Genomic DNA, 20,655 nt, shown 5'->3' on the forward strand with positions numbered 1-20,655 from the left:
GACAGTCAGTTTTGCTGAGAATACAGTTGAAACTCATTTAATTTCAGTGTTATTTATAGTGTTAGCTCACTAGCCACTGGATGTGATGAAAGTGCAGGGGGATTAAAGAAAACAACAGCAGTGAGGTTTGACCTCTGCCATGAGTGAAAGCTGGAAATATCAGTCAAAATAGAAATCAATATGCCAAATGGAGAACAACTTAGCTTAATGCTACTAGTCAAATGCAACAGGGCTGGAGCACTATTTCATTTTCTTTCACCAGCCTCCCTTGCTAGTAGTGCATGTAGCTTTGTGTTTGCTAATCTGCGTGGAGAGAAAGTACAGTGTTTGAAGTTCAAATGTCCCAGTTTTACACTGGGACCTGAAAGCAGCTCACATTTGTGGATCTGTGCGAGGTTGGCCCCGTTAAATTAGTCTCAAACTTGATCTGTTCGTATCGAGCGATTCGTTCGCACGTATAAGGTTTTGTGAGCAAGCGAGCGAGAGTTACGTGTAGTTTTAGACATTTGTACGCACAGAAATGTTTTCTAAAGGTAAAATTATCTGATTCGCGAGCTGACCTTAAAAAATGCGCGCAAACGACCAGTATTTCAGGTTTGGATGTACGTACACTTGTAAAATGGTTTCACGTGTGGTTTGATTGCTTTGCATTTGTCAGTCCTCAAAAGTTACAAATCATTGCACACATTTGTAAATATTAGGTTAGGGTCGTGGATCATATCGTACGCTTTTGCAACCTTTTTGAGTTTGGCTTAAGCAAGAGTGGCTAGAAGACTCCAGCTCTGTGGGTTGGTATGACGTCAAATTTAAGAAAGAGTGCGACATGATTCCCAAAGAGCAATCAGCTTGGCATGTCTCAGCACTGGATGCAGTGTGTTCTTAAAATATTTGAGGAAGCTGGACATGTCCAAGACAGAAACCTAAAGTAGCAAGGCTAAAAAGTTATCCACTGCAGCTGAGCAGTTTCTCTAATTCATGTCTTTAAGAAAGCGTTAAAAATGCAGGAAGAATTTGACACAGGACCTGAGCAATGCTTCTGACCCTTCAGTTGATTCATCTGCTGCTCAGTGAAGCCTCATCAGAAATGATCTCAGTGGAAGGGTTGCTGTCAAGAAGCCATTATTAAGGAAAAGAAACAGGGAGAAAAGTCAGAGGTAAGTACACAAGAACCAAAGTCAGTGGCAAGAGGTCTTAAGGAGTAATTCATCCAAATTTTAGTTCAAATCATTAAACTGTACAGAGGAGATCAGGTGAGTGACAGTGAGTGTCTACAGCCACAGTGGAGGTGCTGTCATCAATTAGGGCTGTGTTTCAGCCAGTGGTGTTGGGGATGTGGTCAAAATTAATGGAATTATGGAGGTATAATAGTACCGTTAGATTTTAATCCACCATACAATATGCCCCAAATACTCTGCCAATGTGGTAAAAGCATACCTGGATAGACAAACACACAATTTAACACTATCAGCCATGGATTGGCCTCCCCAGAGCCTGCACTTCAATATTATTAAAGCAGTGTGGGATCATCTTGACAGAGGACAGAAAAAAAAGGCAGAAACACCCAAAGAAGAGCTTTGAATGTACTGCAAAACCTGCAAACTCTTCCTGAGGACTGTTTAATGTATTTAGAGAGTTTAGGCTGTGCTGAAGAATAAAGGTGTTCATGCCAAATACAGATTTTTAAACTCATTAGAATTATGTAAATTTTGTTTGTGTCTTATATATTGTATTTCCATGTATGTTTGCACATGTTTGAATAAATCACTGCATCTATTTCCCATTTTCCTGGAAAAAAATAAAGAAATCAAAGGTGGCTCAAGTCTTTTGCACAGCACTGTCGTTTAGTATATTAGAGTCTAACTGGAATTGGAGCTGTCAGGGAAGGAGAAGTCCACAGCTAATAAGTCTACTCTGGGTCTGGAACACGCTGGTCTAGATGACACAGTGGAAACTGTGCAGTAACTCATGACCGTTAGACTTCAGGGTGTACTTAGTCTGGAGTCGCATTAAGGTTCACAGCTGCTGTAAATCACAATTTTAGTTTGAGAAAAGCATGAATTTTAAACTGTAGCCTAATGCAGCATACACTCTAAAATAAAATTGAGCTTAATATTTTTTTTATGATTTCCACAGTTAATATTTAAAGCCTTTAACACTTTCTATGTGCATATAATAAGAGGAAATGCATATAAATATATTGACTCGACTTTTCAATTACAGAGGTGTAGTTTTATGCATTTTGCATTTCCTGTGGCAGCTGTGTCATCTTTTCTGTCTGTGTGTACTAACAATAATCCAAATCCATTATTATGTAACTCTGTTGAATACAGATATTTATAATCTGAACATGCTGGAGATCATCATCCGTCACTGCTGACCATGACAAGCACTTGGGGAAGCATGCAAACTGTTCTGTCATGGTAGGTTATTGCTTGTACCAAGCAAGAGATGAAATGTGACTGATGCAAGGCTTTGCTTGACATCTATTTTTCCATTTGGCAGGGGACGATGGGTTGCCATAAGACTTGCAAGGTGGAGAAACTCCTGAGACAGTCTCAACGGGAAGTAGTGTGGAGCCAGAGACGAACGCTGGCCAGAGCAAAGAAGAACAGCTGGGTGAGAGGCACGGATAAAGTGAGTGTGGCGTGCTGTTTGAGTGTGTGCTGGTTGCTAAGCTTTCAGTGAATAAGATTTAACAGTGTCTGGACACTGTGGATCAGAATTTGTTGATGCCTGCAGCCATAATCTGACCTCATCCCGCGCTCCTCAAACAAGATTCTTGACTGCCACTGAGGTTATTATTAACAAACTCAGCCATATGCACCTCTTAATAATCGTCTTGCCTCATATATTTAGCTATTAAATTAACAACATAACAGCGTAAGTAGTCCTTGCTGCTCATTAAATAGACTTAAAATGGATAGCTACAGTTAGGTCCATTAATATTTGTTTTGTACACCACCATATAGCTTTTAACTTTAAAAATCAATGTGAATGGAATTGAATTACAGTTTTTCTAAACAGCATGACGTACTTTAATTTTCTTTGGTGCTCTTTCAGGCCTTATGGTGTTGATGGGTTGGCCAGTGAGTTCATTCTCTTTAAGAATCTACGGATTGTTGATTTGGCCACTCCTAGAGTTTTTAGTGTCTCTGCAACATAGGTTGAGTTGGGAAAAGTAAAATGTTTTCTGATTTTTCTGTCTGTTTCAGGCTCCCTTTTAATTTTCTTTTCAAAATGCTTTTGAAATTGTGAAAAGTCTGGACTGCTGGCAAATCAGTTTAGCACCTGGACTGTCTGAATCTATTCCCATCTTTACTCTTGAGGAAAAATCCCAATACAAGATATTCACAGTCTTTTCAGCTGTTTGTGCTATAATTGCTGAAATTCAATTCAAAATAAACATATGTATTTTTCTTAAAAACTAAATATTGTCACTTTCAACATTTTGAATGTTGGGTACTCAGTTGCTTTCGCTGCGATAAACTGACAATCCAGGGTGTACCCTTGATCTTGCCCAGATAGATTGAGATAGGTTGCAGCACTCCTGCTGCCCTCAACTAGATAATCAGTTAAGCATCTAGATTCATAGACTCTTTAAATTAGACGATACAAAATGAAGGGTAAAGTAATTTTCCAACATTTAGGCTTCTGTCACACAGGCTTAGAGCTAGTTTGCAGAAGAATATGTATTTTTTGCGTGGTTGGTGAGTGACTGCTGGAGGTTATTGGTCGTCACTAATTGCCTGTATTTGCATGGTTCACCTTTAAAGAAAAGAAAAAACAGGTTGACAACCAACCTGGTTCAGTTTCACTGCTCCTTAGCAAGTAGTTGGTGAGTATTTGCAGACAAGTTGGTATCTTCTATTCAAACTACAGGTGACTGCAGCAATCTGCTCGTGACCAAAGCAATCACAAGATCTTTGGTGCAGCAGAAACTGTTGCTAGGTCAAACTGGTCAGCTAGCAAAAGTAAGCTACCTCTAGCAAACACTTGCCATTCGATTAGTAATACAATTCTTCCTTATGGACCCGTGGTCACCAGGGGCCATCTACACTGGAGCTTTATGTTACAGTCATGCTAGGGAGGTTTGCAGCATATCAAAAACTATTATTGGTTGCCTCGAACCAGGTGACCTGTGCAGTCACCTTGCGATTGGTTGCCCAGTACTTGAGGACGTTTCATGCTCAAATACTTGCAATAGGCTGCTGAATGAAAATATTGAATACAATTGCCACCACTTTTCCAAATCACAAAAGAGGTTGCTGTCCTGTTTTTACTCTAGTGTCGATATAAGCCATCACCCAGGCTTGCAGAGGGACAGGAGTGTGATGATGAGATTAGGCTGAAGCGCAGTAGACGTGGGACATATTATTAGTCTAGCACAAGTTAAACGCAGAGACAGAAAAGTTATTTTTTGTGTTTTGTACTTTGACCCTAATCACACTAAACTCTGTATTATCACATGGCAAATCTAAAAAAAAAAGGGCGACCGTGGCTCAGGGGGTTGGGCAGCGTATCTGTAACCGGAAGGTCGCCGGTTCGATCCCCGGGCTCTCTGTCCTGGTCGTTGTGTCCTTGGGCAAGACACTTTACCCTACTGCCTACTGGCGTTGGCCAGAGGGGCCGATGGCGCGTTATGGCAGCCTCGCTTCTGTCAGTCTGCCCCAGGGCAGCTGTGGCTACAACCGTAGCTTGCTTCCACCAGTGAGTGAATGAATAGTGGCATTGTAAAGCGCTTTGGGTGCCTTGAAAAGTGCTATATAAATCCAATCCATTATTATTAAATTTTTCCTGTATAGGGGAATTTTATGAGCCCTCAAAGCTTTTACCAGGAGCCAAAGGAAAATCATTCTAGTAAAATATTTTTTAAATAGTTATTGTATTTGGTATGCCAATTTCAATAGTTTTTGATCATTAAATGGTCAGAAATACAGTATATGAAATACTGAGGCTTGTGTTAAAATAGGTTTATGCTTACTGTTACCCAGAAAGGCCCACTCTAAACCAGGAAAACCCCTGAAACTCCTGCCTGTATTTGTGCTTCTGTATCAGTCTTGCTGGAATGAGTTAAAAACGACACAGTTGGAAAGAAACTATTATGATAGTAACTGTTAGTGATAGCGATATACTCAAACCATCTTCCAGTTCCAGCTGCTGGAGCCTGTGGCAGGTGTATGATGTAAATTAACATAGCTTGAAAAAGCAAAGTGGTAACATCTGATGAGAACTATGTTGTGATACTTCTATCGTCAGCACACGATCTCTTCAGCGTGTTGCATGACTGGTGTTCACAAAGTTAGGCTATTTGCTTGATTAAAGCAAATAGCCTAACTGCACCCTGCAGGTGCAGTAATTTACTTATAGAGGTAATAAGAGATGAGAATGGCAAGCTCATTCAGGCACCTGCAGAGAACCTTGTAGGGGTTTGTATTCACAGCCATTGTCTACAAGCCTCAAAAGGAAACCCACAATCCATACATGGACAGTTCTTTTGAAAATGTCTAAAATGTTTACATAAGGGTCCGACATAATAACAAGAGCAATGCAAGTGTTCAGAGGAGGGTGACGTAGATAGCATCAGGGTAGTTCGTGCTACAGGCAAACAGCAGGAGGCAGGGCAGGACCTGGAGCACTTTAATATGACTGAAGTCAGTGTAGTGGCCTGTAGCAACTGAAACCTGTATTTTTCCTCCCCCTTTTGAAATGTCGAAGAAATAACTGCAATCTGACCTCTACCTCTTTGTCATATGCACGTTATGAGTTATTTTCTGGTGAATATTGTCTGACCCCATCGGCGTATCCAAATCATCTCCGTGCAAAAGCTGAGCTCTCCGTGTTCTATTTGTTGCACAGTTTTTGAATAATATTCCGAACTCTTCACAAAAGGGAATGCCAAAACAGTTGTTCACACCTCCGAATGTGTCTCAGTAAGCTGGGCGCAGGCAGGCCTGGAGCTGCTGTTCTGCCTTCTGACAGCTTTTGACAGCTGTCTGCCCAGGTTTGGTTCTCTTTAACATTCTAAGGTAGGCAGGCATCCACTGAATCATTATTTCAAGAATAAAATAAGCGAACAATTTGACGTACCCTGTACAGCTTTGCCCTCCCCGGGGATGAGAAAATACTGTGCTTCCAAATAGTTTAATAGACACAGTTTACCTCTAGTCCGTAACAGTTAATGGTTTTATTTAAATGCTGTGTCTACCTGTAGAGCTTCGGTGTGATGGAGACAGACATTTTAAATGTATTTGTAGCATTTACATCTGTGGAAAAACAGGGTAAAATCACACTTAGAAGTCCTACTTTGGTGAGATCTACAGTTACCTATAAAGGTGTGCTATACTGAACAGTACTTCCTGCTTATTATCAGAACTAAGCACCTCCCCATTTAGTGTTTACACACAGTCAGAGGACACGTGTGGGAACGGTTGACAATTGCTTGTGTCGTGGTTGCCTTGAGTCTTAAACAGATGCTGTGATAAATAGTCTGTCGATTGGGATTGCAGCGAGGGTCCCGCCGTAGGGGGAGGGAGGCCCCAAGACAGGAGGTAAGAGCCTGCTGTAGTTGCTAAGCATCAATGTTGAGGGAAGTCGTTTTGGGCCCTGCTCTTCCCGCTTCTCCTTTTCCCATAACAGAGTGCAGCACCACTGTCAGCCACAGAGGGCAGCCACACCACACATGCTGTGCTGCTATCCTCCACATCTCCCTGTAGTAAAAAAACCCAGGATGACCCAAATAATCCCCTTTAATACCCCTGTGCACTTGATTTCCCGATCTGCGATTGGACGGCCGCGGTATTGCTGCTGTTTATGACAGCTGATTGGTCTTGCCCAACTTGACAGCGAGTGAGGCTTTGTCGAGCCGCTGGGCAGCCTCTGTGGCATGATGACCCATGATGAGGAAAGGCGGTGCTCCTGTATTAGCTTGCAAAAGAAATACAGTAGCTGGGAGGTAGTGCCACAAAGCTGGGAGCACTGGAGCTGGGGATGTCAGAGAACCTTGCATGACCTTGCCAGCTTCAATCATGGCTACTCATCAGTGGCTGGTTAGGTGAGCGGGCAGTAGGATACAGCACGCCGCTGGCAGCGTTTATTGACAGAATTGTCTGTGACTGCAGAGAACAGGACAGAGACGGTCCTGATTAAAGAGGACCAAAAGACATCGTGGAGAAGGTGCACTGCTCGGCACCACTGCACACTGCACTGCCTCTGCACCCCAGCGTGCGTGTGTCTGTGTGACTAAGCGTGCGTGCATGTGTGTGTGAGAGAGAAAGTGAGAGAGAGCGAGAGAAGGAGAGAGAGGAAGGGGGCGTGTTGATGTGTGTGCTCTGCTGCACAGCCACGATAGTGTGAACTGAATGATGCTCGCTGGCTGTCCCTCTCTCTCTCTCTCTCTCTGCCTGCGCTGCCTGGCTGTGCCTCTTTCTGCCGAGCATTGATGAACCATTTTATGCTACATCGTCCTGGTCCTGCTGCCGGCTGCTTCTCTTTCCTTTCGACACAGTAGGAGACACCTGCCATTTCCTCGTCGGCCCTTTCTGCTAAGGTAGTGTACCAATCTACTGTTGGCTGTCAAGCTGTGTATGTTTTTCCGAGCCGCGGATTGTTGCACTGACTCTGCTGCAGGCTTCCTATGCTGATGCTGATGCTGCTGCTGCTGCTGCTGCTGCTGCTGGTGGATGATCATAATATCTCTTAGTGGCAAACATAATTGAAATGCAACCCACTGCCTCTTACACACTCATAACCGTCTACCCTCTTATGCATGTCTTGGAGATGGATCAGCATGTTTTGAGCTGCTCTGCCCAGGAGTGTAGGTTTGACAGCACGGTGAAGAGCCAGAGGACATTAAGCATCATTTGCATGCAGTGAGGATTCATGCTTATTTTTTTTCTGTGTTGTTGGTGACCTGATGGGGAAACATGTTTAAAGCGTACACTTACCTTAGCATAGCTGGAGCAGTGTGTTTATGGTCAGTGTGTGTGATATAACATGGTCTTTGGGCTTGACGTTGGTCCCAGCTGTCACTGCCATGCCTGTCAGGAGATGTTTTCTGTAGATTGTATATGCAGAGGAGGTGTGTTTAGCTTTAGGTTAAGGAAACTAGTAGGATTGCTGAACTTATGTCAGTGAAGTGGAGATAGGAATACTAATTGGAAAAAGCATTCAACTGAAATGGATGCATTTGCTTGAATGGGTTTTACCAAATATTTGCTCAGATTATCCATTGTTTTCGTTAAGATAACAGTGTATACTGTCTGTGTGGCTGCGTGTGTGTGTTTCATAGCTGAAAGATGATACGGTGTGTATGTTTGTCCATTATAAATGGGTACAGTGTAAATATGCAAGGGGTAAAACTATTTCTGCATATTGCATTGGCTGTAGCAGATTGCAGCATTGGCAGCGGACATACAGGGATGTATTATGATTTTTACTGCGAGAAAATATTTTATGTGTATCTGTGCATGAATGCACGAGTGCCTCCCAAGGTCACTCATTTGCAGTGTTTCCAGAATTAGAACTGTCAGTCTCGATTCACACCTTGGGTATGAGAGAGTACTCTGACGCCAAACTCCCATCCGTGCCGTAGCTCCTCCTGTCCACCTCGACAAGCAGACATGGCCATTCATCATTTCGCTGGCGATCCCTTTGCTGGCAGCAGAGGGACTTTTATCCTCACTATGCACCGGAGGCAAGTTTTCATATTTCAAACCAAAAATTTGCGTGCTGTCCACGGAGCAGATTCCTAGAGGAGTGGCAGTAGGGTGCTGCTGGTGGTGGGAGGAAGTGTACTTTTTTTTTTTTCCCTTTAAACCTAGCCCCAGGGTCAGATAATATTTGCATACGCAGCAAATGGGTGTGGTGAAACATGCTAGGGGTTCAAACATTTTTATTTATTTTGACTCGGAGAGAATACTGAATGTGAATTAGAAAAATTAATTTGGTGCTTGCCTTAATGGCACATGAATAAAACCGAAGAGCAGTTTAATGAGTTTAGTAGTGATGTAATGACTGTTTTTTAAATGAAAACAATTCAAGTACTAAATATAATTTTAATGAATTACTAAACATTAATTAAGTAAAATTATATTTTAATTATACCGGGGACAATATGTACTTGCTTTGCTGCTTTACTAATGTGTCAAGATTCTCATAAGCTAATCTGTATTCAATCTGCTACATACATATAAAGACTCTTTTGCTGAGAGCACAGAGAATGAATGAAAACAGTAAAGTTCTGAGTTGTGGGTTTTGCATACAAATGCACTTTTGATCCATTAAAGTACACAGATTAAGCTCGGTGGGATTTTCTCTTTCCTTTAGGGTGTTTTATAACATTTTATTGCAACTGCAAAGTTAAAAAGCTCATGGCAAAGAGATTTATTCTCTTCTTAAGAAAATATTGTTGCCTGATTGAATTATACTTTTTTTTCCCTCTATCTTACCAGGTAACACATTTGTACACTTTGTAAGGCTAACAATCAAACTAGCATTAATTATATAATCAAAAACTAAAAAAACAACAACAATAAAATTCAACTGTAGCAAGTCAAATGTAAAATTAATAACTGCTTAGGGGGGGAAAAACAACATTATCAGCTGTCTGTTTGTGAAGAATTAAAAAATGCAAAACTTTATCTTCACCAGAAAAGTTGTTGTTCCCTGTGGTGCCAGAGGGTAAGACTGCACTTTCCACCCACAGTGCTGCATACTGTGCCAAAGTAAGGACAGCTGTTTGACATAGACTCATAGTCAGTATAAAAAGCGGACATAGTTATTGTAATGTCAACCACTTGAAATGAAAGTTTTCAGCATCTGCATCTTGGTTTCAAAAAACTGGAGGACTGACTGTCAGCTGTTAGCTCATTGGCTAATGACGGGTTTGACACCTGGTAGCCAGTGAGCACAGATAAACTTTTTGAAACGTGTGAAAGACATACATTTTTTTTATTGAATATCACTCAAAATGAGTGACTGAGCCCATGAACTCATTAAGCAGATGTTTACAGACATCAAGTCTGGAACACGTTTTCCATATAAACTGGACCAGAACGCTTTTGCAACCACAATTATCGCCATCTGATGGTCTTCAAATAGAATTTCTGCAAAGGTTTAATTTTTCTGGATGGTTTATCCATGTTTAAAACCATCTACGTTCAACTCTCACTACTTTGGACAAAGCACGTCTTCACTGCTGGTTGTGTGGAAAGATAGCATTGAATGATTTAGTTTACTGTAATTATGGAACACAAGTGGTGGGATATTGTCTGAGTGATGGAATAAAACAATGTTAAGTCATGACATGTCTGGTTTTAAATTTCCTTCTGTTTTGCTAACTCTCTGGCTGTTCATGTCAACAAATGTAGGCTAATAAGATAAAAAAGCTAGCTTGTGGTTTGTAGCTAGTGTTTAAAAGCATCGTAAAACATTACTAATCAATGCTTTGGAATGATAGGGTGAGGTGTGTGTGGCTCAAATGGTTTGGTCTGTGTTTATTCTTTCTTTAACAAAAGGTATGCTATTACCTAACTTCTAGTTCAGTGAGTGTTTCACACAATGTGTGAGCAGACTTGCTGCACTATTGTACAAAATAATTTTGAAACCATGTGAACTGTGAATTTTGTGTATCATTATACAATCGGTGTATAGTTTTGTGGATAAGCCCAATAGCATTACTAAAATGGTAAATGGCCTGTATTTGTATAGCGCTTTACTAATACTAACTAATATGAAGAATTGCCTCCAGTGGTGGTATTGGAGAAAAACAGATAGAAATGGTCTAAGGTGCTTAACGTGCTTAGCACTTGGGATGTAGGATTGTGAGAGGAGCATGGTTCAGCATGGTCCTGAGTGACTAAAGCTATAGGCTATAGTAACAGCTGGAACACGGCTGCCGTTGGCGTCTGGATGTGGCCTGGATAAGGCACGTGACCCCGCCACAGTGTGAGGCATTAGTAATATGAACAGCAGGGTCCACCGCCGCTGTTACATAACACTATCTTCACTGGGAAATCTCTGTAAAGATGGCTCTGGGAGACTCTGTGACAGCAGAGTGAAAGTAAGTGCATCATCATTGTCTACAACTACATCGCTTGCTCTGATTGTCCCGTGCATGACAAAGCAAACATGTGTCCTCGGGGTATTTCATTTCAAATCTATGCTGCTTTTTTTTTTCTTTTTTCTTTTTAGCTTTATAAGCCTCAGGACAGATCCACCGTGTGCACATGTTCAGTGTATTTGTGTTCACGAGCTTGTCTCCAAATGTATGTATCGTCTTACGTATGCCTTTACACGTGAGGTTTTACATATATCTATGTTTATGCTTACATAGTGAACATGATTGTGTCACGCCATGGCTCCTGCAGCTCAAATGTAATGTAAGTAGATTGTGCCAGCTGTCATCACGGAGGCAGTTTGCTGTGGTGGGGACTCGCTGCTGACAACACTGGAGGTCAAAAGGGAGCCACATGCAATTATCTGAGGAATCTGCCTGCATTCATAATTGATTGTTCCTGCATCTGATCAGGGCAGTCCACTCACTCAGCTGGACAACACTGCTGTAGTGTAAACACCATGAGAGTAGATTCCACAGAAGTTAGCTCTAATGATTGGCTGTTAGAGCGATGCTATTTTTTTGCCTCTAATTTACATGTTTGACAGAGTACTGACAAACCTGTAGGGCCTAAACAAAGCTTAGGCTGATGACATAGCTTATGAATCTATGTAGAACTTTCTTAACCATATATAGAAATTACATCAATTATATAAATCGCTGACCTATAACAAAGCCACTCTAGGGGTAAAATCTAGTTTGCTTAACTGATGCAACTTAAAAAGCAATTCAAGTATTTTGCAAATACAGAACAAAGTATTGAATTAGAAAAAAGCTCTATTTAAAAAAACACCAATATAAAATGCCACTTTTGCAATGTACATGAAATGTAGATACTTCATTACAGGTTATATAAAATACTCCACTGCGTACCAGAATGTTTGCTTTATTTTGGTATGTAGTTTCTATCAGTTGGACATCTGCCTTCCAGAAAGACCAGCTGGGGGTAGCACACCAAGCAGGATTGCTTAGGTTTCAGTAACAGAGGCTTAGAGGTTTCGTCGTGAAACACAGCCAACTTCCAGCCATCACGGAAAAATATCTATTCCCCTGCTGGTTGGTTGTAGTTGTCTACGCAAGCTTATAGTTGCCAATAAAAGAGCCTTACTTGTACTCTGCAAACATTTGCTAACTAACCACTGAGTGCTAGTGAAACCTGGGAAAAGCGTAACACAAACCAGAAACTGAGAGGAAAAGTTGTGCCTTCCCACTGCAATCAACATGTTTCAGACTTTGAAACTTTGCAACTTTGAAGGCGAACGTTTCCAGTTCGTGTCACACAGTTCAGCTACCACTTAGTGAATATTTGGCCAGTGTCTGTAGACAAGTTGGCGCCTTCCATACAAATTATAGGGAATCTGTGACCAAAGCAATCACAAGGAGGTTTTTGGTGCATTACTGTATACTGCTTTCAACCAGTTTTATCATTTTCGCCAAGTGACAGTAAGCAACCTCTCGCAGCCACTCTCTAACCAGTCGAGGTTAGAGAGTTTTCCCAAGTGTGGGCGATTAACTGATCTCTAGATCCAAGTTCCTGGGATGTAACCAGTATCCAGATCTTTTCTCATATCGTGCACATATAGCATTGTATATTCAATTTCAACCAATGATAATGACAAACATGTCTTCAGATTTCTTTAACGTTTAAGTGCTTGCTCATAGGGCGTCATCCGATTGTTGGGGTTTTCTCTGTAATTATAATGTAAAGTCTTTACATGACAATATACAGCACTTTGAGGCAACTGTCATGTTGCACTCTATTAACAAAATTCTATTTTGTGAACTCAGATCTTCAGTTGTATTCACAGATGTTCTATAGGGTTTGCTGAACCATTGCCTTAATCTTGTGTTGCTCCATTCTTGGACAAATCTGCCCAAGAGTTAAATACAGGGAAATATCCTTCTGTCTCCTTGTCCCTTCATCTGAGACTCAGTCCCATACACAGTGCTGCCACCACTATGTTTCAGAGTCTTTTACAAACACCAAACAGATTGCTATGTGGCTTTTACTTTGAGTGGTTCCAATCTATGCACTCAAAGACACAGCCCTGATTGACATAGTGCTTCTTGGATAGTCTTTGCTTTGGCTCACATCTCTACAGAGGACTTTAGAAGCAGCTTTGGAGTGACAGGTGGGTTCCTAGTCTCACCCCTGATCAATGATCTTATTGCTCAGTTTGGCCTTATGGCAAATTCTAGTGAGTATCCTACAGTTTGAGACTTCTGCATGAAAGTTACAAAGTGCAGTGTGGTCTTAAAGCACTTGTTAATACCATCATAACAATACTATTAGAAGTTTTAAAGATGATTGAAATCATTAATTATGGGTGGGCTTTGGTGCTGGTGACGTGGGAAATTGCTCACGTATTGCAGAAAGACTCCATACAGAAAGAGTTTAAAGAGATGTTTGTGTCCCTCTCTGACCTTTCAGCATGTCTGTGCTGGTGGTCAGCTCGGTGAGAGTAAGGGCTATTTGGAGCTGTTCTAAAACGTAGATGATCGTGCCTGAGGTTGGGGGTTGGGAATGATTATTCGGATCTTGCCAAAATCCACAGGCAGTGATGATTATTTGTTGGGATTTGCTTTGTAATAAAAAAGCTTATCTCCACAGGTTCATCTCAGTCTTTATCTCTGTCTCTACCTTTGTGCTTACTGCGTCTGCTTCGCCCACACTGCACTCAGATGTTACAGGTTAATTTATCCAAACTTACACAATCAGATTTTTTTCCGCTGGGAGCTATTCACGGTCTGCTTTATGTGATGTATTTGCTTTATAGTTAAAACAGCAGGCGACAAAAAGCAGGATTTTGTAATGTCTGAAGTGGCCTTTGAAGAGATCGAGTCCAGTGTTTGTGTCCTTTATGTGGACACATTCTACTCTGTGTATTGTCCACCATGCTGGAGGTTAATTGCGCGCTCTTTGATAACATATTATTGGCAGGCAGCACCATGGATACGCCGTGCCAGTCACTTCAAGGTACACTAGCTGTTTCTCGACCACTTTTAAAGTTGAGAGTGATTAATGGGATGCTAATGTGCTCCAGAGTTAATGCTCTTGTTTATATGAGGATGTAATTGATTCTGATGTCCTGATCAAGTGAAATTTCACAGCGGATTACTTGAGGGGGGGAAAAAAAGGCTTGTCTCTGGAGTATGTTTTGCCACACAGTCATTTCCTTTTTGTCATTCCAGTTTGCTAACGTTATGAGAAGTTACTCTGCATTGTTTTATGTTATAGGTCTCTACGGGTTAGTAAGCTTGCTGTCCAATCCACTGCTTCTATGCTGGCCCATCAGTGAACGGGGGCATGGGATAATTGCATAAAGAAGCTGTAATAAGGTGGATTGAATTAGCTTTGCCCTGACTAAAATGAATTAAAGAGGTCATCATGACATGCAGACTCTTTAACAGACTCATTACACCTGCTCAACCAAATATATCATAATATGCTGTGTTAACTTAGAGACATTGGGAATCTAGGATTACAACCCAAATGCCTGTACGCTGGAATAATTGTCAGGATTCAATTAGTTTAATTGGCAATGTTTGAAGGCAACATTCATAAGAGAAAGATGAAAACAAAGTTCAGTGGCAATCGTGAGGGTAAAGGAATGTTGATTTTTCTTTCTGCTTTGCCAGACTTGATATTTACACACTGATGATAATGTTTCGTTTTTTAATGTTACTAAATGTAGTCAGGCGTCTATTTATGGCTACACAAATTATATGATCAGGTCGTCAGAACATTATCTGTCAGCTTTTTTAGGAAATCACTTAAACAAGTAGTCCCAGTTTCTTATTGTGTGAGGATTTTATGCCATCTATCAATTTTCCAAAACACTTATCCAACTCATACATCTGGCATACAGCAAAAGGCAGTTTACCAGTCTGGCTCAGTGCAAACACAGAGAGACACAGTCTTTTACGTTTACACCAAAGGCCAATTTAGAATCACCAATTAAACTAACAAGCATTGCATTGTGGGAGAAAGTCAGACTACCTAGCAGGCACAGGGAGATCATGGAAACTCCACAGAGAAAAGGCCTGGCCCAGGAATCTTCTAACCTGCTAACCAGATCTCTGTCATGTTGAGTCAAATGTTTCTCAACTTTCACAAAGTCAGTATTGAGTGGAGGAGATGCCGTGAGGCCACCGATGGCTGAAATCACAATACTTTATGTGTGTGGTGAGGATAATTACATTTTGAGCAATTCAGTAGCTGCATGATCTTATAATTATATTCCTATTTTCAAAATAAGAATAAAGACTATAAGATAAACATCCCCCTGTCTTTATCTCAGAAGCATTCCTGCATCTGTGTGTTCATATAGTAAGGGAAAGATATCCCCTACATGTCCTACTTTGATGGTACATTGCTAAAAAAATATAGTATGTGAGTAGGCTACAATCCAAATGGGTGAACATTATGGTGTCCAATTGTGATCCATTTCATGATTCTACAAGTTAATGTGAAAGTTTGATCAAGAAGGCAGGAAAATGCATTATTCAGTTTCCTGAGCTAGAAACTGCAGTTTGTGCTAAACTCTAAAAGATGTAAAGGGCAACTGTTACTCTTTCCACCTTTAAACACCTGATTCTCCATTTGACTCCAAGTTTAGTCGAACAGATCACACCAATATTAAGACAAAGCAAACAGTCTATTCTTTGCGGTTCCATTTTCTTTTTCAAGGTTTTCTAATTAATAAAATGAGTCTACTTTACCAATAGAAAACTCCTCATGCCAGGATTCCAGAATGTCAGAGAACTGTAAGGTTTCCTAACCATTTAGTTTTGGTGCCTAAACCTAACCACATAAGAAAAAGTAAAAAGCAGTTGTTAAGGAAACATTTCATCACATAAAACCAAAACATAAGACTGGAACTATGGTTGCGGGCTAACTAGCTCTATCACCAGCTCTTCACCCTCCAGTTGAGGACTTTGCTCTGCAAAAGTGAACTGTAATCTTCGTGTGTCTGATGATGTTATGGTTGGTGCCTACTGCACCAAAGCACACCCTGAGCACATCCCTGAATTGCCAGTGACATCTGACAAGTTGATGTGAAACCATTTTGTGCGACTATTTTTGTGTGGCGGTTGGCTTCTATATATACCGTATTTTTCGGACCATAAGGTGCACCGGATTATAAGGTGCATTAACCGAAACAAAACTGTCAGATAAGTTAACTTAACTAACTCTTCTTGCTTCCTCCACTTCTGTACCATTGAGACATTAATGTTGAATTCTCTGGCAGCTGCTCTATTCCCATGTTGTTGCAGTATATTAATGACTAACCTCGTATTGTGGATGGATTATCTCAGTTGTTCTCCTGACTGAAGTTTGGTCCGTTTACAGCATCCTGCCATGCGATTGCATTTGCCCCTAACCATCGGGAACCCTCACGTTAACTTTTATTGAGTGGAAAAAAGTTAGCATTCATCCTCCAGCTTTACAGTAGCTGTATCCCAAAACGAAGGCCGCATCCTTCAGAGGACTGTGGTCTGTGTGGGCCAGGTCCTTCGAACACTGAGAAGGCCGGAAGTGCGAGGCTATGAAATGGGACAGTCTAGCCTTCAGATTTGCGTCACCGCTGTTTCAGTGGAGTTTAATAAACTCAGCCGTCTGCTCCTTGCTGTCTAAAATATATCAGGACACTGGCGTAAATTCTCGACCGTCTCACACACTGTTTGATGTTTTATTCAGCTCTGTGAAAATCCCGGAGGAACCCACCCAATGGATTCATAAAGTTTTTTTTTATTTTAATATTATTTATTATTTATTTGTTTATTTTTTTAAATTTAATCTAATCTAATAACTTTGATCTCAGCCAAACCGATTTACTCCAAAACAAATAACACACCGAAAAAAGCCAGTTATCTGAGTGACTTATACATCATGTTTAACCTGATTAGCGAAAGACAGCAGGGGTCTGAAAATGATGAAGCCAGGAGTTCGCTGCTCCCGCCGGCTCGAGTGACCATTGACCCCCCCGGCTAGCTATTGAGCGGGTGAGTAACAGACGTCTCCGAAAACATTGGAGCACTTTTCCAAATATGCGATGTCTTGATAAACCAAAACAGATATTTAAAGTTTACACGGCTACTTTGTTAAAAGTTACGTTTGTGACCCAGAAAGATTAATAAAAGTAATATTAAAACTTAGTAGCGGCCGCCATTGTTGGAAACTGGAATTGGCAGGGCTGCGCTATGAATTCTGGGATATGATGGGCCTAAAAGGCCACACCCGACCCATCCTTCAAATTCGGGGAAAATGAAGGACGGATTTGTCAGCCGCATTTGAAGGACTCGATGAATTGGGACAGCCTTTGTCGCCTGGCTGTGACATAATCGGCCTTCAAATGCGGCCTCCGAAGGATGTAGCCTACGTTTTGGGACCCAGCTAGTGTTTATGTTATGCTAACATAGCTGTGTCGCTAGCAATCACGTAGCACATCATTATATACCAGCTAGTCCAATTTCAGTAACCCTACAAACATCACTGCTGTTTAGTTTTCTGTCTTCATTTATGTTGGAAGTGATAGCAGAGCTGTACATTTTAATTTTCTAAGAAATCTGTCACACAGAACATGATATGTTTAGGTGGAAACTTCCTGCTAACTTCTAATGCTGTTAAATTTAATAAATTCTGTTTTCATGGATGCCTGGAAATTAAACTTTACACCTGGTAAAGCAGGTAAAGATGAAAGAATTTAGACAGTTCTTACCTCTCAGTGATGCCGCAGTGTTCGTTTGACTTTGGGACCTGAAGCGGAGTTTGGACCTGGATTGCTCCGTGCGGCTCCTGACTATGGCAGCCGTAATGCTCCAACAAGCCATCAAGCAGTGCAGCCTACCAAAGTTTTAATAAAGCGTTTTTTGACAGATTTTTGAGCACCATGTACCACATAAAATCAGTTCGAGGTCAGTAAGCACAACCAGAATTCATACATAAGGTGCACTGGATTATAAAGCGCACTTAATTTTTAAATTTTTGAGAAACTTAAAGGATTTTAAGTGCGCCTTATACTCCAAAAAATATGTATATTTTCTCTCTATGACTACTGTAGTATATGGATGGCCTGTTTAAGGAACAAGCATTTGCGTGGACTTAACAAAGTGCCGGATGTAAACACAAATTGTAATTTTTTCACAAATGTCTATGAAGTGAAGACACACAAATGTGTGTGAATTAGATTAGAGAGAGGAGCTTCCGAGTGACTGAGCACTTATGGGCGGTGAGACGGATGGAGGGAGGGAGTGCATGGCTTTAAGAGTTGTACCCTGTGGCATGGGTGCGGGGCAGGACAGAGACAGCCTGTGTCCAGATGTCTGTTTGTGTTATGGAGTTTCTAGCACTGCCTCCTTCCATGAGAGACAAACACTAATTGCCCATTGGCCCCGGGTTGGAGATGTGCAGCTGGGGACATGTGGCTAAAAATAGCACTGCTTGTTCCCATGAGTGGCGGGCACACAGCACCATAGCATTAGTATTCAGCACTAAAACATGGCATGGACAAAAAAGGTCATCTTCTGGGCATGGCCACAAATGTCAGGGTTGGGTATACAGCAACACCAACACAGGGTGGTGAGCAGCAAAAAGCACCTTAGGCTTTACCCCCATATGGATCAACCTACTGAACCATTGTCCTCTGTTTGAACACTCGCAGGAAAATGTCACTTGGAAAGAGCCGAGCGAGTGTCATGACATTCCGTGTTTTTGTTTGTAGCCCAGCAGCATCCATGCTGGATCCAGTCTTTCCCTTCGTGGAGCAACAGCCTTCCGTGCTTGAGTTGAGTTACAGCTCTTCCTTTATGACACAACAGTAGCATCTGGTTCCACCTGACTGGAGCCATGAATAATTTAACAGGGGGCATTATTATTCCAGCCAGCTCCACTAGCCTGGCAATAACAAGAAGTTTAGGTAGTGCTATCAGTGTTGCTGGCTAAGTGGAGAACATGGAGAGAGGATGTTATTTTAGCCTGTTGCACTCAAAAAAAAAAAAAAAAAAAAAAAATATATATATATATATATATATATATATATATATATATATATATATATATATATATATATATATATATATATATATATATATATATATATATATATATATAAAGAAAAAAAAAAACAAACACCCAGCACGCCCCTGCGGGCGGTTTATCCTTCAAGCTCGGGTCCTCTACCAGAGGCCTGGGAGCTTGAGGGTCCTGCGCAGTATCTTAGCTGTTCCCAGGACTGCGCTCTTCTGGACAGAGATCTCCGATGTTATTCCCGGGATCTGCTGGAGCCACTCGCCTAGCTTGGGAGTCACCGCACCTAGTGCTCCGATTACCACGGGGACCACCATTACCTTCACCCTCCACATCCTCTCGAGCTCTTCTCTGAGCCCTTGGTATTTCTCCAGCTTCTCGTGTTCCTTCTTCCTGATATTGCTGTCATTCGGAACCGCTACATCGATCACTACGGCCGTCTTCTTCTGTTTGTCTACCACCACTATGTCCGGTTGGTTAGCCACCACCATTTTGTCCATCTGTATCTGGAAGTCCCACAGGATCTTAGCTCGGTCATTCTCCACCACCCTTGGGGGCATCTCCCATTTTGACCTCGGGACTTCCAGGTTATACTCGGCACAGATGTTCCTGTACACTATGCCGGCCACTTGGTTATGGCGTTCCATGTATGCCTTGCCTGCTAGCATCTTGCACCCTGCTGCTATGTGCTGGATTGTCTCTGGGGCATCTTTACACAGCCTGCACCTGGGGTCTTGCCTGGTGTGATAGACCCCAGCCTCTATGGATCTTGTACTCAGAGCTTGTTCTTGTGCTGCCATGATTAGTGCCTCTGTGCTGTCTTTCAGTCCAGCTTTGTCCAGCCACTGGTAGGATTTCTGGATATCAGCCACCTCCTCTATCTGCCGGTGGTACATACCGTGCAGGGGCCTGTCCTTCCATGATGGTTCCTCGTCTCCCCCCTCTTTCTTGGGTTTCTGCTGCCTGAGGTATTCACTGAGCACTCGGTCAGTTGGGGCCCTATATATATATATATATATATATATATATATATATATATATATATATATATATATATATATCTGTTGAATGAATGTAATTTCATCATGCCACCACATGTCCATAGTTGAATGAACTAATACATGATTAGAAAATATTACATATATCAGTCTGGTTGTTGACATTATTTTCTGTAATTGTCTGCTGTTAACAGGATCCAACATTATCGTTATCACTAGTTGTTCCTCCTTTAACACTTCTTTCAAGCCATTTCCTTATTTTTTTTTGTGCTAAATGTTCTTCAGCTGCTGTGTAGATTGTCATGAACCGCAGAATTAATTAAGAGTCATTTTGTGTTGAGGATGCTTAGTACTGCCGTAGGTTTGTGCAGACGATACATGTTGGTAAAGCAAAACACCTGGTTGTTTCCATTGTTCTGTGGAGGGGTGAATTTAAGTGCTAGAAGGGGTGAATTGGATTTAAACATGAAATGTCACAGTTTGTGAGCACACAAAAACTGTGGAAAAATGTTACG

General features: G+C 41.4%; 1 protein-coding gene across 7 annotated transcripts in view; it reads left to right on the forward strand.

Annotated features, from left to right (window-relative positions):
- The first annotated feature begins 696 nt into the window (after window positions 1–696).
- rimbp2b (RIMS binding protein 2b) overlaps window positions 697–20,655 on the forward strand; it is a 108,224-nt gene continuing 88,265 nt past the window's right edge. For 3 of the 7 annotated variants that reach the window (XM_026188872.2, XM_080309007.1, XM_080309009.1), the window contains exons 1-3: window positions 703–1,154; window positions 2,331–2,420; window positions 2,503–2,634. In XM_026188872.2, coding sequence (XP_026044657.1) covers window positions 2,418–2,420; window positions 2,503–2,634 — 135 coding nt within the window. In that variant the 5' untranslated portion in view covers window positions 703–1,154; window positions 2,331–2,417. Of the gene's footprint in view, window positions 1,155–2,330; window positions 2,421–2,502; window positions 2,635–6,917; window positions 7,547–20,655 lie in introns of those variants that run through there. The other 4 variants (XM_026188873.2, XM_080309008.1, XM_026188859.2 and 1 more) reach the window with 3 other exon arrangements.

This window comes from Astatotilapia calliptera, chromosome 12, assembly GCF_964374335.1.
Source record: "Astatotilapia calliptera chromosome 12, fAstCal68.1, whole genome shotgun sequence".
Lineage (NCBI taxonomy): Eukaryota > Metazoa > Chordata > Actinopteri > Cichliformes > Cichlidae > Astatotilapia > Astatotilapia calliptera.